The sequence below is a fragment of the Nematolebias whitei genome, chromosome 9 (genome assembly GCF_014905685.2).
Source record: "Nematolebias whitei isolate Nwh7 chromosome 9, NemWhi1, whole genome shotgun sequence".
Classification (NCBI taxonomy): Eukaryota; Metazoa; Chordata; class Actinopteri; order Cyprinodontiformes; family Rivulidae; genus Nematolebias; species Nematolebias whitei.
The window spans coordinates 27,027,465-27,045,922 of record NC_056506.1 but is presented as its reverse complement, the minus strand read 5'-3'; the positions used below and the strand labels follow the sequence as shown (position 1 = coordinate 27,045,922).

General features: G+C 42.3%; 1 protein-coding gene and 4 non-coding genes across 5 annotated transcripts; all 5 read left to right on the top strand.

Moving 5' to 3' along the window:
• The first annotated feature begins 10,092 nt into the window (after window positions 1–10,092).
• On the top strand, window positions 10,093–17,198 carry eif4a2 (eukaryotic translation initiation factor 4A). The gene is made up of 11 exons (XM_037681618.1): window positions 10,093–10,171; window positions 12,172–12,229; window positions 12,312–12,444; window positions 12,660–12,799; window positions 13,166–13,334; window positions 13,418–13,527; window positions 13,813–13,956; window positions 14,600–14,737; window positions 14,847–14,936; window positions 15,807–15,886; window positions 15,959–17,198. Exons 1-11 carry the CDS (start codon window positions 10,143–10,145, stop codon window positions 16,101–16,103), a joined length of 1,236 nt encoding a protein of 411 aa, XP_037537546.1. The 5' UTR covers window positions 10,093–10,142; the 3' UTR covers window positions 16,104–17,198.
• LOC119415321 lies at window positions 12,482–12,556 on the top strand. Its single transcript, XR_005187054.1, has one exon. It is a non-coding gene; the product is annotated as a small nucleolar RNA SNORD2 (small nucleolar RNA).
• LOC119415320 lies at window positions 13,006–13,081 on the top strand. Its single transcript, XR_005187053.1, has one exon. It is a non-coding gene; the product is annotated as a small nucleolar RNA SNORD2 (small nucleolar RNA).
• Window positions 13,564–13,743, top strand: LOC119415319. The gene has a single exon (XR_005187052.1). It is a non-coding gene; the product is annotated as a small nucleolar RNA SNORA81 (small nucleolar RNA).
• LOC119415318 lies at window positions 13,995–14,180 on the top strand. Its single transcript, XR_005187051.1, has one exon. It is a non-coding gene; the product is annotated as a small nucleolar RNA SNORA81 (small nucleolar RNA).
• Window positions 17,199–18,458: the final 1,260 nt, after the last annotated feature.

Genomic DNA, 18,458 nt, shown 5'->3' with positions numbered 1-18,458 from the left:
AATGATTACCTGCAAATCTATACAGATGGTTCAAAAGATCCAAAAACTGAAGCAACTAGTGTAGCAGTAGTGATTCCTGAATTAAAGATTAAGCTTTCGAAAAGAACATCTAATTTTCTGAGTATATATGCAGTAGAATTATGTGCTATATTATTGGCTTTAGAATGGGTGGAGGATAGTAGAACAAGTAAAATTATAGTTTGCAGTGATTCATTATCAGCAATATTAAGCATTGAAAAGGGAACCTCAAGTAATCACCAACACATCTTGTATGAGATTCTGTTTGTTCATCATAGACTTTGTGAACAAAACAAAACTATAGTAATAATGTGGACTCCTGCTCATTTAGGTATTTTAGGTAATGAAAAAGCAGATAGGGTGGCTAAAGAAGCTGTTAAAAAAGAAGATATTGATATGTCAATAAAATTATCTAAGTCTGAAGGAAAAAGTATAGTTTGGAAAGAAAGCAAGAAATTATGGGAAATGAGCTGGAATAATGAGACAAAAGGGAGACATTTATACAGGATACAGAAAACAGTTGATGTTAAAAGAATCGGAGGAATAAATAGGAGGGAGGAGATAATTATAAATAGAATAAGAACCGGGCATAGTTTTTTGAATGGCACTCTTTTTAAGATGGGGAAACATCTTACTGGTTTATGTGATTGGTGTAATACCACAGAAACAATAGAACATGTTTTTATTAATTGCAGGAAATATGTGGGTCAAAGAAGATTATTGAGAATGGAAATAGGTTGTAAAAGGGAACTAAAATTTGAAAATGTGGCTTCGCAGCTGAATAGTGAAGAAGGGAAAAGAAAGATATTTCGTTTTTTAAATAATACTGGACTCAATAAGAGAATTTGAGGAAAGAAATTAACTTATAGACACCAAGAGATGGCAGTAGTGCAACATTGATGGATGCAAGCTGCCGTTAAAAACCAAAGAAGAAGAAGAAGAATGCTCCTTGCCAGATTATCTAATCCTTTTGGTTATAGATGTCCAGCTCTTCATTGATCTTGTCTGAAATTCCTGTCTTGACCCCACGCCTGCTTTTCTGGATTTGCCTCTTTGCCTGCCTCCTGTCTGCCCTCGTTCTGCTCCTCTGATCCTGATGATGACCTTTGCTTCTTGTCCCTGGACTCTGGATTTTGGATCACCCTTTGGACCTGTTTAAAGACCTCTGCATCTCCTAAAGGACCCCATCTTTGGATACCCCACACACACACACACACACACACACACACACACACACACACACACACACACACACACACACACACACACACACACACACACACACACACACACACACATTGCTATTGCAGCATACCTCTGCAGCTGTGTCTCCACCATGTATGGTGACATCATCTACACAAGCTTTGACAGGTGTAAATCTCCATGCCTGCCTGAGAAGGTTGGTGACTATTAATTATAGCAAACAATTCTCCAAAGACCCACAAGCCACTAACTCTCATATCTTTGCAGTTTTGTTCCTGCCTCTGGATCCTGACTCCCACCAGCAGCTGCAAATTAATACATTTTTTTTAAACCTTGTTGTTCGGCTGAGTTTAGGAATCCTAAAAACGCTGACAGATGCGACATGTACAGCGGAAAATACAGAGGTTTTTTTTTTTTCAATGTCAGGTAAAAGTGATTTCCATCCTGTCTGCAGCTGGTATCACTGTACCAGGCTGACAGACCACTGCCTGCACGTGGGTTCAACTGCGTTAAAACAGTCATTTTTTTCATTTACTCTTTATTTATACAGGAAGTCTCAAAGAGTCACGAGAACTCATTTTCAAGAAACCTGTTTAGGGAGCAGATGGTGGTGAGGATTAATTGTCCTCAGATCGTTTAATTTTTATGAGTAATTTTATTCTGAAGGGGCACCATTGCTTCCTGTTCTGAAGCAAGAATTATTGAATCAGCCTCGAGATTTACCTTTTAATGAGTTCTTTACGTATTAAATTCCACTGTCATATATGTATAATAAAAACTCTTTGAGTCAAAGTACAATTTTGTGAGATTTATTATCAATTTTGGTGAATATAAGTGATTAAATGGTGAATACAGCTGCAGAATTAAATGATGGCTTTACTTTGATCACAACAAGAGGTTTTGGATTTATCTTTTTAACTTTAATATGGTGAATTATGAGGTTACAAAGCAGAGTAAATTATCATCTATAAAGTTGGCTAAATGAAGCGTTTTGGCTAGATGTGATTTGTCAGTTTAGGAGAACTTAATTCTAATTAATAATGATGAAAATTTTAGACTGGACAACTTATCTGGGACATCAGAGACCAGCAGAGAAAAACTGAGCAGCTTTTTCCTACCGATTGGAAGGTGGTCTGCAATTCAACCGCCCGGAGGTTTACCAGGACTCTCTTGAGAAGACTTGTGCGCCGAAGGTGGAATTTCCCTCGCCACTGGAAATCAGCTGAAGAGTTGAAAGTTGACTCCCGAGGGGGGTCAGTTGATGAGCTCCCGGAGGGCTGCGTTTTCTCCTTCTGGTGGCAAAGATCTTCTGGCAATAAATATCCATTTGTTTGACCTTACTTCTTCAAAAGCTTCTTCCAGACTGCCCTAAGCCCAATGTCAGAAATAAATTTCTTTTACTTAGAGGCGTTACAATGTGATGGTCGAGCCAATCACAACAGAAGGGTGGACCTTCTTTCAAGTTACTTGTTGAACTTTAATAATCTTAATAAAAATATAAAATGGCTCATTTATTCTGCTTTGGTAAATTCTCAATATAACAGAATAATCAAACTTCTAAGCAGCTTTTTACTCATCCATAAACATTTTCATTAGAACTTATACACACAGTTGTAACTTCTGAACACCAGTTTTATATCAACTTCCTTTATGCATGATTACTGAGTATTGAGCTTATGTCACTAATGTCAGTATGTGACATATGTCACTAATGTCACCTTGAATGGCAAGCCCTTTTAACATAAAATCGAGTAGTCTGACTATATATAGTTACATTCTAGATATCTAAAATTGAATTTTGACTAGGAACAATTACATTTTGACTAGTCAGAATGCTAATTTAAGATATCTGTATTTACATTCTGACAAGTCAGAATAACAATTCAAGACATCTTGAACTTCATTCTGACTAGTCAAAATGCAATTCAAGATATCTTAAATAGAAAGGCCGTCTACATGAAGAAATATTCAAGATATCTTTTAATTCATTTTGAGATATCTTAAAAGGAATTTTGACTAGTCATAAGTACAGTTCTAGAGATCTTTAAGTTAGTTTTGCCTAGTCGTTATTTGCTATCAAGATATCTGCAATTTAATTTGCACTAGTCAAATCTTTATTTATGATATCTAAAAATACATTTAAGATATCTTGAATAATGACGTAATTTAAGATATCTTTAATTGAAATTATGACTAGTCAGAACTAAAATTGAGATATCTTGAAAGCAAATAATGACTAGTCAAAATTAACTTAGAGATATCTAGAACTGTATTTTTGACTATTTAAAATTCAGTTTAAGATATCTTGAATTGAAGCCTCCATACAACTCGATGGTAAATCTGACGTCATTATGACTAGTCAGAATGTAATTAGAGATATCTTAAATGAGTATTTTGACTAGTCAAAATATAATTAAAGATATCTTAAATAACTAATATGTCTAGTCATAAATCAGTTTCAGATATCTGGAATGTAAGCGTGGTGAATCCGATTTTATGTTATAAGGGCTTGCCATACCTAATGTCACTATCATCAAGAGTCGTCGAGGCGAGCCTATTTATATGTTACGGTGGCTGACGAGTGCAAACGCGCAGCAAACGGCGAAACGTGCAGCAAACACACGTAGGATGCAAACTAAAAAACACGCAAACACAAACAAAATGCAAAAAACCCAAACAAACACACAAAAAAATCAAATGCAAACACACAAAAAAACACCTAAACAAAAAAAAAAATGCAAACAAAAAGCAAACACAAACACTAAAATCCATCCATCCATTTTCTTCCGCTTATCCGGGGTCGGGTCGCGGGGGTAGTAGCCTCAGTACGGAGGCCCAGACTTCCCTCTCCCCAGCCACTTGGGCCAGATCTTCCGGGGGAATCCCGAGGCGTTCCCAGGCCAGCCGAGAAACATAGTCCCTCCAGCACTTCTTGGGTCTTCCTCTGGGCCTCCTCCTGGTGGGACGTGTCCGGAACACCTCACCAGGGAGGCGTCCAAGAGGCATCCTAAACAGATGCCCGAGCCACCTACACTGGCTCCTCTCGACGTGGAGAAGCAGCGGCTCTACTCTGAGTCCCTCCCTGATGATCGAGCTTCTCACCCTATCTCTAAGGGAGAGCCCAGACACCCTGCGGAGAAAACTCATTTCGGCCGCTTGTATCCGAGATCTCATTCTTTCGGTCACAACCCAAAGCTCGTGACCATAGATGAGGGTAGGAACGTAGATCGATTGGTAAATTGAGAGCTTCGCCTTTTGACTCAGCTCTCTCTTCACCACGACAGACCTGTACAGCGCCTGCTTCACTGCAGACGCTGCACCTATCCGCCTATCGATCTCACGCTCAATTTTTCAATCATTCGTGAACAAGACCCCAAGATACTTAAACTCCTCCACTTGGGGTAGGACCTCCTCCCTGACCCGGAGAGGGCACTCTACCCTTTTCCGGCTCAAGACCATGGCCTCGGATTTAGAGGAACTGATCTTCATCCCGGCCGCATCGCATTCGGCTGCGAACCGCTCCAGCGAAAGCTGTAGATCACGATCTGATGAAGCCAATAAGACCACATCATCTGCAAAAAGCAGAGACGCAATCCTAAGGCCACCTAAACGGATCCCCTCAACACCTTGGCTGCGCCTAGAAATTCTGTCCATAAAAGTTATGAACAGAATCGGTGACAAAGGGCAACCTTGGCGGAATCCAACTCTCACCGGGAACAAGCCCGACTTACTGCCGGCGATACGGACCAGGCTCTGACACCGGTCATACAGGGACCTAACAGCCTGTATCAAAGGGCCCGGTACCCCATACTCCCAGAGTACCCCTCACAGGGTCCCCCGAGGGACGCGGTCGAACGCCTTCTCCAAGTCCACAAAGCACATGTAGACTGGTTGGGCAAACTCCCACGCTCCCTCCAGGACCCTGCTGAGAGTGTAGAGCTGGTCCAGTGTTCCACAGCCAGGACGAAAACCGCACTGCTCCTCCTGAATCCGAGGTTCGACTATCCGACGGACCCTCCTCTCCAGAACCCCCAAATAGACCTTACCAGGGAGGCTTAAGAGCGTGATCCTCCTGTAGTTGGAACACACTCTACGGTCCCCCTTTTTGAATAGGGGGACCACCACCCCGGTCTGCCAATCCAGGGAAACTTCCCCCTATGTCCACACAATATTGCAGAGTCCCGTAAGCCAACACAACCCTACACCATCCAGAACCTTAAGGAACTCAGGGCGAATCTCATCCACCCCCGGGGCCCTACCACCGAGAAGCTTTTTAACCACCTCTGTGACCTCAGCACCAGAGATTGGAGGGCCCGATCCAGAGTCCCCAGGCTCCGCTTCCTCAGTGGAAGACGTGCCGGTGGGATTGAGGAGGTCTTCAAAGTATTCTGCCCACCGACCCACGATATCCCGAGTGGAGGTCAGCAGCACACCACCCCCACTATAAACAGTGCTGGTGGTGTACCGCTTTCCCTCCCTGAGACACCAGATGGTGGACCAGAATTGCCTCAAAGCTGTGCGGAAGTCATTCCCCATGGCCTCTCCGAACTCCTCCCATGCCCGAGTTTTTGCCTCAGCGACCACCCGAGCCGCATGTCGCTTGGACTGCCGGTACCCATCAGCTGCTTCCGGGGTCCCACAGGCCAAAAAAGCCAGATAGAACTCCTTCTTCAGCCTGACAGCATCCGTCACCAATGGTGTCCACCATCGGGTTTGAGGGTTGCCGCCGCGACAGGCACCAACAATCTTGTGGCTGCAGCTCCGGTAAGCCGCCTCGACAATAGAGGCACGGAACATGGCCCACTTGGACTCAATGTCCCTCACCTCTCCCGGAACATGTTCAAAGTTCTCCCGGAGGTGGGAGTTAAAGCTTCCTCTCACAGGAGACTCTGCTAGACATTCCCAGCAAACCCTCACAGAACGTTTGGGTCTGCCAGGTCTGACCGGCATCCTCCCCCACCATCGGAGCCAACTCACCACCAGATAGTGATCAGTGGACAGCTCTGCTCTTCTCTTTACCCGAGTGTCCAAGACATGTGACCGCAGATCAGATGAGACGATGACAAAGTCAATTATCGAACTGCGGCCTAGGGTGTCCTGGTGCCAAGAGCACATATGGACACCCTTATGCTTGAACATGGTGTTCGTTATGGACAATCCATGACGAGCACAGAAGTCCAACAACAGAACACCACTCGGGTTCAGATCTGGGGGGCTGTTCCTCCCAACCACACCTCTCCAGGTCTCACTGTCATTGCCCACGTGAGCATTGAAGTCCCCCAGCAGAACAAGGGAGTCTCCAGGAGGTGCACTTTCCAGTACCCCCTCCAAGGAAAGGGTGGATAATCTGAACTGCCGTTTGGTGCATAAGAAAAAACGACAGTCAGAACCCGTCCCCCCACACGTAGGCGGAGGGAGGCTACCCCCTCATTCACCGGGGTGAACCCCAACACACAGGCACCAAGATGGGGGGCAATAAGTATGCCCACTCCTGCTCTGCGCCTCTCACCAGGGGCAACTCCAGAGTGGAAGAGTGTCCAACCCCCCTTAAGGAAACTGGTTCCAGAGCCATGCGTAGAGGTGAGTCCCAACTATTTCTAGCCGGAACCTCTCAACCTCACACACCAGTTCAGGCTCCTTCCCCACCAGTGAGGTGACATTCCACGTCCCAATAGCCAGCTTCTGTAGCCCAGGATCAGACCGCCAGGGTCCCCGCCCTCGGCCACCACCCATCCCACATTGCACCCGACCCCTTTGGCCCCTCCCACAGGTGGTGAGTCCATGGGAAGGGGGACCCACGTCTCCTCTTCGGGCTGTGCCCGGCCGAGCTCCATGGGTAAAAGTCCGGCCTCCAGGCGCTCACCTGCGTGCCCCACCTCCATGTCTGGCTCCAGAGTGGGGCCCCGGTGACCCACGTCCGAGCAAGGGAACATTAAGTTCAATTCTTTTCTTCGTCATGGGGTGTTTGGGCTGCACTTTGTCTGGTCCCTCATCTAGGACCTGTCTGTTTTGGGTGACCCTACTAGGGACGTAAAGCCCCTGACAGCATAGCTCCTAGGATCATTGGGACATTCAAACCCCTCCACCACGGTAAGGTGGCAGCCCAGGGAGGGTTTTACTAGCCACCACTAAACGTATTAGAAGAACAACACCCTGAAGGCTTTGTCACACGATGTTGTGGATGAGATGTCATTTTTTTTTAATGGAGTACCTCATGAGCTGTAACTTTTAAACCTGATTCATAATCCTACCTTATGGCCTATTGCCTTGTCAGGGGGAGGAGTCACTGGATCTCAGAAACTTTTCACTGAGCCGCCATTTGCAATTTCTCTCGATGCGGAGCAGCGGCTGGATCTATTTTTAAGATTTTAAAAACAATAATGACAACGCCGTGTTTAATTCTGAAGTCCAGGCATTTTTTGTGTTTGGTGACCGAATAAAATTCAAGCGAGTGCAGTCACAGCTGAGGCTCATACGAGCTGCCGAGCCGTTGAATCCCGCGAGGCCGGACCCCAAGCCCCAGCCTCGCCTGCTCACAAAGGCCGGATTCGAGCCCTGGCAGGCGGGAGGACCGAGATGGAGGGACGGAGGGTCGAAACGTTTTTTTTTTTTTTTAATTTTATGTATAAAAAAATACTTTTTTTTTTTTATCGGTGAAGATTAAAAATAAATAAACGGTGCCGGCTTTATTGTGAAATCCTGTTTTCCCTTTGACTTTATTACATAATCTGTTAATTAAAAGTTAATTCAACTGAAAAATCATAAAAAGACTAAATTATTAAATCTCAGGAATATTTCCCTCCAACATGTTTAAAGAAGAGAAACAGCCTTTAGTTCAACATTATTCTAACCCACAGATGTACAAATCACAAAACAAGAATTAAACTTTAAATTAAAGCTTTAAATCAAAGCAAAACTTTAAATCAAAGCTAAAAATAATCTGTATACAAGAAACAAAAGCACAATGAGTGCAAATACATCAAATGATGAAGAAAAATATAGAATTTTAAATATAGATATCCTGATGCATGCTCAATAATCCAGGTAGAAACATCTAAAAAAGTTAAGTCTGGTCCTCTGGACATTCAAAAAACAAAACAAACAAAAGCAAAATAATAATATTCAGGTCAGTCTTTTATAATTAGCTATGAGTTGAATACAGCACCTCAGACTGAAGAAGTCTTTCGAATGAAAGAAGAAACATTTCTACATTTTTTTTTGTTTGTTTGTTTTGTTTTTAATGTTGGAAACACATTAATTTCCTTGTTCTGTCATTGAGAATCTTAATTTCACTGGTCATTGAACTAGGTTTAAAACAAAATGGACTCACATGTTTCGGGTGGGGAATTCACACACTTATTTAGATGTTCAATGAGAAGTTTGGTTAACCAGAACAGTTTGGAGTAATCAAGAAACTCGGGCACTTGACTGTGCATGCCTAGAATTATATTTTAAACACAGAGAACAGTTCTTCCTTGCATTGTGTGTAAGTCAGAAACCTACAATTTTATCAGAGTCAGAGATTCTTTAGTCATTCGCACCTCATGTGGTACATGTGGTGGAGCGAAATTATGTATACAGGGTCCCAGTTCCATCCAACAATAAAATGTATAAGAAAAACAGTAATAACATGTAAGAAGTGAACTAAGAAAAACATCAACTAAATATACACTAAGCACTCATAACATAAAACATTGAACATCAGCACAAACATGAACATGAGTCTGTGAGCAGATGTGCACGCATGAACACATCAACATTGAAACAGATCAGCAGCAACATGATATGGTTTTTCACAGTGGTTATTCTGGTTAGAGATTCATGGGTCTAACAGCCTCAGGGTAGAAGCTGTTCCTCAGTCTAGTGGTTCTACACTTAATGCTCCTTAACCTCCTTCCTGAGGGGAGTGGGGCAAAAAGTGTGTGTGCTGGGTGAGTGGGGTCCTTCATGATGCAGGTGGCCCTCTTCCTACATCTGGAGGTGTAGATGTCTGTGATGGTGGGGAGACTGACTCCAACATCTTCTGTGCAGCCTTCACCACTCTCTGCAAAGCTTTTCTTTCTGCAGCTGTGCAGCCTCCATGCCACACGTTGATGCTGGAGCACTTTTATATTGCTGTAGGTAAGAAAAAAAATATTTTAAATTTTTTTTTTTTTTGTCGTTTTGTTTTTTGAATGTCCAGAGGACCAGATTTAACTTTTTTTTTTTTTTTTTAGATTTTTTTTTTACCTGGATTATTGAGCATGCATCAGGATATTTAAGGAACATCTTAAAATGACTCATGTTCAACTGGTAATGGACTTGTAGTCTTTCTATGCTGGTCCAAATTGGTAAGACTGGTTTATATGTAGATTAAAAGCTTTTTGCACACCATAACAAATATTAATATTTAAGTAGTTTCTTTTAGTTGTTTAAACTGCAGCTTCCACCAGTAACCAAATTAGGACCATTTTTATGTTCTCCACTAAGTTAAATTGTAGCCATAGCTTCTTCTAAACGTCTTGCTAGAGATGTTCTTGAATCACGACGTTATTCTATGTGAATGTTTGTGTTCTTTTCCTAAAAGTATTACCGTTTTAAACTCGGTGTGACTGAATGTTGCACAACTCGTCATGATGAGTTTTGACCTGTCAAAGACACCGTAGAGGCCGATGCACTACCTATTACTGCATTATTCTTCCGCCCGGAAATATAGTGTCGAAAAATGTTAACATTATCAGTTTATGAACAATTATTAGCATGTTATAAATGTTGTATAAAGTGAAATGAATCGTACAGAAAATTTCGTTCAAATTAGATTAACTTGTACACTTATACAAATTTTATAAGAATGCGTGAAGATAGTCCGGCTGGCTGCATAAAAGCAGTTGGCGTCGCCATCAGCGATCTTTTCAGTCGCATGCTGAAGTTGTAAGCGGACCATGTCTAGCGATTCTGCTGATTACAACAGGTATTAAGAGTTATTTGGTCACTTTCTGCTGCTGTAATGTATTTTTAGTCGTACTTATGCGCTCAACACAGTTAGGAAAGTCGTTCGGTAAAGAATTAGTCATTTAACCAGCCAGGCCATGTGGAGGTAATTTTGGTTGTTAGCAATTAGCTGCTCGTATATATCGCTGCGTGTTCCAAATGTCCGTTTGGATATATTTTATTTTAAATACGCCTCCATTATTAACATGTTTAAAATAAAGCTTATCGGGACCTGGGTTTACTTTTGTTTTTGTTAGCTTGGTGTTAATCAGTCGGCTACAACTACATCTCGGCCTAGATGGTAGAATCCACCGAGCCACAGGCCCATTTATCCGACATATTGGCGTTATAACCCCGCGCTGAGCTGTGGTGAACCGGACGGGTTCGAACACTCGGGGTGAGCCGTGCTGTGGGGGGTGGACAGTACTGGCATCTTTTGGGCTTACATAAGCGGAAAATTTCAAAGGGGTACAGAGGTAGTTGAGCCGGCTCGTGGAATATGACACGTGCGTCCACTGAAACTGTGCAGTGAAACGAGACACCTTTTGGGCGTAACCCCTGCCGGTTCGTACCCGGCGCTGCAGACCCCTCGACCAGATGCTGCTGGGTCGTTCATAAACCGCTTCGTATTCATCTTCGTGTACTTTATCTATAACCGCATGTTGTGTTTAAGTCTTAAAACATGAAAAAAAAAAACCTTGTATACTAACCTGTTTTTAAGTTTGCCAAATTATGTTAAAGAGCTGCAATAGAACTTTAACATGTCAATAGACCACATTTAAAACCTGTTATCAAAGTGCTTAACAACAACAATCAATGAGAGTAAAATTAAATAGAAAATTATATAAACGTATATATACAATACACAAATAATAATAACTGAAGAATTAATAAAAAGCATTTAAAACATAAGGTCACAGATTAAAAAACACTAGATCAATTTACACTGTATGAAATGCCTGAAAGAACAGGTGTGTTTTAAGCAGAGATTTGAAGTGAGGAAGGGAGGTGGCCTGCCTGATGTTGGGGGGGGCAGGTTGTTCCACAGTTTGGGGCCCATGACTGAAAAAGCCCGATCTCCTCTGTGCTTCAGTTTTGTTTTTGGAACAGCCAAAAGCAGCTGATCAGATGATCTCAGGGCCCGAGAGGGAACGTAAGGTTCCAGAAGCTCAGAGAGGTAAAGGGGTGCGAGGCCATTTAGGCATTTGAAGGTCAGCAGAAGAATTTTAAAAACTATCCTCGTAGGAACAGGGAGCCAGTGAAGGGAGGACAGAACTGGAGTAATATGTTCAGACCTACGAGTTCCGGTTAAAAGCGTGTGTGTGTGTGTGTGTGGGGGGGGGGGGTCAGTTTTGTCAAAGCACTTCCCTCACATTTTTCTTAGACGCACTGCTTGCTCCCTCAGCATCCATCCTTCAGTTCAGTCTTATACTGCCATCTGGTGGTCGAAAAATGTACTACACAAAAATAAGATGGAAAACTGTTCATAAATTTGACAATATTTCTTGTTGAATTTGACAATAATTACTAATTGTCAAATTTCAAACAATATTATTGGGTATCGCAATAATTTCTGAGACAGTTGCTCAGTAAAATTCATCGTGACAGGCTTGATCGGAGCTGCTCCATTCATCAGCACTGAGGCAGCTGCTAAGGCGGAACGATTGAGACCATGCTTCTTGTACTTATGAAAGTGTGTGCAGAGTGACCAAAAGACAAGGCAAAATATGTGTACAACAATATGTACAAAATAATCCAAAGCCCTCACTATTTCTGACAATTTATTCTTTTAGGTTAATAAAAGTAAGCAAATCTAAAAGAACTGACATGTTCTTGGGTGAAGCTTAATTTTTTACAAATTTAGGAAGAGACTAATCTAGATTCCTAAAGTTGTTGGTCTCCCATGTTCTAAATTTTCTCGATCTTAAGTTGCAAGATGACATTAAATGAAATGTATATTTTTCTTTCCTCTCTCAACAGCTCAAGAGATCGAGACCATGGAGGGCCAGATGGAATGGAGCCTGATGGTGTCATCGAGGTAAGCCTAAAATGTATGAATACTGCTGCAGAGAGAGAGCTGGTAATGGTTTGATTACTTCTGATGTTGCTGTTTCTTACAGAGCAACTGGAATGAGATTACTGACAACTTTGATGATATGAACCTGAAAGAGTCTCTTCTCAGGGGCATATACGCTTATGGTTTTGAAAAGCCATCCGCTATTCAGCAGAGAGCAATCATTCCTTGCATCAAAGGTACATAAATTAAACTTTTTTCTTTCTTTATTTATTTGAGTGAAATGATGCTTTACCATCTTTCGGGACTTACCCAACAAATGGGGATAACTTTTGTACTCCCTGATCACTCGTTGTGAAATGGCTGCAGTTAAGCACATTGTCAAACTGTTCTACAAAGACAGTGATATTTAAAATTTGTCTTTTCTTTTTAATTGTTATTTTCTTGCTGTCAGGCTATGATGTCATTGCCCAAGCCCAGTCAGGCACTGGCAAGACAGCCACGTTTGCCATCTCTATCTTGCAGCAGCTGGACATAGAGCAGAAGGAGACTCAGGCTTTGGTTTTGGCTCCCACCAGAGAGCTGGCTCAGCAGGTATGCTGTTCCTGAGGTCATAACCTCACCAGTGTCTCAGACCTAGGCCGCATACTGACGACACTGTTCAGATAAGAAGGTACAATTTTTGTTTTTTACAGACTTGTCAAAATTCTTATTACTAACAGTCTTTTGGTTGGTGTAGTCTCTGCCCGTGGCTGCATCGGTCTAAGATGATCGTTTCATTTTACATGTTGAGGAAAACTGTGTGATATGATAGTATACCATCTTTCGGGACTGACCTTTCCCATGGAGAGTTCCTTTTTGTTTTACTGATCACTTTGAACAGTTTTTCCACTTTAAGTATTTATGTATAGTTTTCTATTAGTACCGTTCTGAACTGCAAACTTGTTTTAACTCCTTCAGATCCAGAAAGTAATTCTGGCTCTGGGCGACTACATGGGGGCAACCTGCCATGCCTGCATTGGAGGGACCAATCTCCGTAGTGAAATTCAGAAGTTCCAGGCTGAAGCCCCTCACATAGTGGTGGGCACACCAGGCCGTGTGTATGACATGCTAAACAGGAGACATCTGTGTAAGTACTGCTGGTCTCTTTCAGAACAAATTCATGTAAGTTTAGCTGAATCGTTTGACTCTGCATTCCATGTTTCTCTTCAGCCCCAAAGTATATCAAGATGTTTGTTCTGGATGAGGCCGACGAGATGTTGAGTCGAGGGTTTAAGGATCAGATCTACGAGATCTTCCAGAAACTGAGCACAAACATTCAGGTGTGTGGTTTGGCAGAACAAGGAGCGCATGGTTTGGTCTTCTGCAGTTACAGAAATCTGCAATAATTGTATGATTCAGATTTTCTGTTTCATGCAATGATGCTTGCAGAGTATCGCGCAGAAGGAGATTAATGTGCACTGCACTGAAAATGAGATGTGGTTGAACCTCTTTCCTAATGTTCATTAGCTGCACTCTCAAGGTGAAGTGCTACAACATGGTCAGAGCTTGAATGTTTTGTTTTAGATGGTGCTTTGTGTTAATTTGTTGCTCTGTTGTTTCTTCAGGTGGTCCTGCTCTCAGCCACTATGCCAGCTGATGTGTTGGAGGTGACGAAAAAGTTCATGCGAGATCCTGTTCGAATCTTGGTCAAGAAAGAGGAGCTTACACTCGAGGGTATCAAGCAGTTCTACATAAATGTGGAGAGAGAGGTTGGTTATCACATTAATAACACAACACAGCTCCAACTAACTTCTCTTTGAAAGCACCCTGCTAAAACTGCAGGAGCCGAGCCTCACAGGTTCAGCTCATGTGGCCATGTAAGCATGGGTACACTGGGGAAGGAGATTAAATGCACAGTATTGGAAATGAGACTGGAAGGGACCTCTTTCTTAATGTCTTGTCTTCATTTGTCTCAAGATCCTGTGTTACACACACTGTAGCAAAAATATTATCCTCTTTAAGATGATCACCACTCCCCCTCTTTGGGGGAGTGGTGGCGCAGAGGTTAGAGAGGTGGGCTTGTGATCCGAAGATCGCCGGTTCATGCCCCGGCCCCGACAACATCAAAAATTGTGGGTGGGGTTGGTGAAACACTCACACTTGCCCCCACCCTCATTCGCCCCACTCTGGGCCCATGAGCAAGGCCCTTAACCCCCACCATGTGCTCCCTAAAACAGGTCTCTCTTGAAAATGAGTTCTCGTGGCTCAATGAGACTAACCTGGATAAATAAAGGCTAAATGAAAATAAATATTATCCTCTTTAAGAATCCAGTATTAGCATGCTTCTGTAAGTTTGACTTGTCAAGTACAGTTGACGACATAACATTTACATACCTTTATGGATTTTTCTAGGAGTGGAAGCTAGACACTTTGTGTGATCTGTACGAAACTCTGACCATCACCCAAGCTGTGATCTTTCTCAATACCAGGAGAAAAGTTGACTGGTTGACGGAGAAGATGCATGCTAGAGACTTCACCGTCTCTGCTCTGGTACGACACACCGTCAAGCTGCAGGATTTTTGAGTGAGTGAAATGTTTCCTGTTGAGCTTTGTAGTGGTAATGCTGCACACTTTGTGTTGCTTTTCTTCTCCTCCACAGCATGGTGATATGGATCAGAAGGAGCGTGATGTGATTATGAGAGAGTTCAGATCTGGCTCAAGCAGAGTGTTGATCACGACTGATCTTCTGGTAAGTATACAACAGAAGCTACCTATGATAATGAGTTTCTAATGGGTCGTATGATTTATGCCACCCACAAAATGAAAGCTGATTTGTGGATTTAGGCGTAAAAAAAAAAAAAAAGTGGTATGTTAAGAATTTTAATTTGTGGCATATTAGAACTTGACACCGGCAAAGAATGGGACTATTTTGTCCACAGCAGTGTTTCCCCTGCCATTATACAAGCAGGGTGGTCCACCATGCCAGCACGCCCCACCCCTGACATGGCGCCAAACTAACTGCGTGCAATACAGACCTGATAGCTAAAAGGCTATGTCTATAGAGGTAGTGCACGGTTTCCCTCTCACTGAGCTGTCTCCACCCCCGCTCGAAAACTGTTGGTGCAAACGGCGCACAACACGTCTCCAACCAACGCACACCCCACCCCTGACACAAATCACAGAAGATGAGAGCACCCTGCTAAGACAAGTGCACTGCAACCTTCTATCAGTAGCTGCCTGTGGAGGGACAAACTGTGAGCCAAAGATTAAAAATGTGTGCTGCACGTGGCCAGAAATTATGTCCAAGCTGTGACCCATTTGATTCAGTCCAGATGTAAATAACTGCAGCAGAAAGTCAAGAAAACATGACGGTTTGATCACTGAGAGGACCGGGTCAACATTAGCTTATTTCAGCTAACTTGTCTACAAAAAAAGCATCAGTAAAGGTGAGGTGTAGGTTTACTAAAAACTGTGCTACAATTCTCTCCTCCCCTAAAAAATAAAACAAACACAATTTCCAGCAGTTGTCAGGTTCAGCTTTTGGAAGATTCCTATTCGCTTATTCCTAATCTGGGTCTTAAAATGAGTTTACAAATGAGCTCTCCTTCTATTTTCCAAGGCTCGTGGAATTGATGTACAGCAAGTTTCTCTGGTCATCAACTATGACCTTCCTACAAATCGTGAAAACTACATTCATCGGTAAGTTACACGTGTGCTGTAATATTAAACGTTGTTTACCTGCATCTCACGCGTCTTTTCCCTGCCCTTCAGAATTGGACGTGGAGGCCGTTTTGGCAGAAAAGGAGTTGCCATCAATTTTGTCACTGAGGAGGACAAGAGGATTCTTCGGGACATCGAGACATTTTACAACACAACCGTGGAGGAGATGCCCATGAATGTGGCCGACCTGATTTGAGCCCGGAGAATATTTGTTTTCTTTTTGTTACACAGTGATAGCGATCGTCCACTTGCATCGTGCTTATTATTCGAGAGGGAATAACTTCTCAATGAGAATTGTGGTGAGTGTTACAGCAAGGTGACTTCTACGGTCCCTCCTGCACAGTTGTAGATTCTAACCTTGTTGGTTGGGGCTACGAAGCCATGGGGTCTGTAAACTTTAAGGTCCTCATTAGGTATTTCTTTTCATGTTTAATTAAGTTGTGTGTGTTTAATGTTCTCTACCATTTGGTAACTTACTTGTGGACTAAAAGGTATAAGTGTTGTATAAAGTCTGCAAATTATGTTATGCTAATATACGTGCTATGTATTGTGGGCCTGCTTAATGGAGGCATTTGTCATATTATACTGTAAATTCACTTGTTTATTTTGTAAATATGTTTAATTTAAATGTACTTTTTTTTTATCCCACTTGCTATATTATAGTTCCTCACTGGATGGCTATATTTTGCTAACATTGTTTTACTGTAACGAGTATATTGCCATTTTCATCCCCTTGTCCTCAAATTTCCTCCTCCAGAATTGTATGTTTTAATAAACTGAAGTTGCTGTAAGTAAACAACTGTCAGTAATTATGGATGTGTAAGTATAGTAGTTAGGAAATTTATCTTTAGATAGCTTGGAAGTATTTATGAAAGATGTGATTAAAATAATAGGAGAAGTAAAAAATAACTGTTTCAGCAACAGATCGGCCAATTGAGCAAATTAAAAAAATGCAAATTCTCCCAAAACACTTGAGCTTTACATTGTGCTCACTTGTTTGCATAAGTCAATTCAGAGCAATGATTTCCCTAGTTTAGTCTTGTCCTCTAAAAAAGGGTAAGAACAAATTATGTAAACACAGTGGAAGTTGTTGGAGACTAAAAATATTTTGAGTCAATTAATTCTCTACATCTTCCAACATCAAACTCAGAAAACAAGATTTACTACTGTTGATCTGCTCTTTATTCTGTCCCTTTCACAATAAACACATTCTGACGTGAAATGTGAACATTTGTGTCCGCCACGTTTTTCCTTCCCCACAGAAATGAACTGACTTTCTGTCCTTGATGGTGAAATCTAACGTTTGTTTCCAAGTGAAAGCAAAATTAGTCATTGGTGTCGTTCAATAAATGGAAAAAAATTATAGAAACACTTGCATTTGGTATATTTGCTGTATATGGTAAGAAAAGGGCAATATATCAGGTTGTGTCAAATGAGCTCAGTGCTGGAGTCCAGCAAACTGAATTGAAGCTGCGTTTAAACCTCATGGTCTGCAGCCTCTACAATACACGGACATTAAGGGATCAAACTATACAGACAATGAAGCTGCTGCCTGCAGCAATCTTTCTATGTTGGACCTCTCCCAGTTGCTCCTACTGATTTCTAGATGGATCCCTTCTGAAGGGGTCAGTAGGTGCAAGGGTGCCAACCACATTACAGTATAGTAAAAGTACAAGTACCCACTGGGTGGTTTTGCAGCTGTATTTCAAGCTGAGATGTAGGCAATCTGTCACTATTGCATCTCAAAGACCTGTGTACACAGAAATTATATAGTGGTCCGTGGGGTCACACTTCACATCATTACTGGTTTGGGAGAGCCAACCGTGAGGAAAGTGAGTATTTCAACATCCTGCGACTTTGCAAGTTCTCCCACTTACAAATCATGGAGGGGTCTGAAATGTTCAACTTAGGTGCATGTCCACTGTGAGAGACATAATTAAAAAAAAACGGAAATCACAATGTATGATTTTTTAAATAATTTATTTGTGTGTTACTGCTGCAAATAAGTATTTGAACACCTGCCCATCAGCAACAATTCTGGCCCTCAAAGACCTATTAGTCCACCTCTAAACAGTCCACCTCCACTCCACTTACTATTCTAAACTAGAAGCACCTGTTTGAGGTGGTTAGCTGCATAAAGACACCTGTCCACCCCACACAATCAGTAAGACTCCAACTACTAACATGGCTGAGACCAAAGAGCTGTCCAAAGACACCAGAGACAAAACTGTAGACCTCCACAAGGCTGGAAAGGGCTACAGGGCAATTGCCAAGCAGCTTGGTGAAAAAAGATCAAGTGTTGGAGCAATTGTTAGAAAATGAAAGAAGAAAAACATGACTGTCAGTCTCCCTCGGACTGGGGCTCCATGACAGATCTCACCTCGTGGCGTATCGATGATCCTAAGAAAAGTGAGGAATCAGCCCAGAACTACACAGGAGGAGCTGGTCCATCACCTGAAGAGAGCTGGCACCACTGTTTCCATGGTTACTTTGGGTAATACACTAAGACGTCATAGTTTAAAATCATGCATGGCACGGAAGGTTCCCCTGC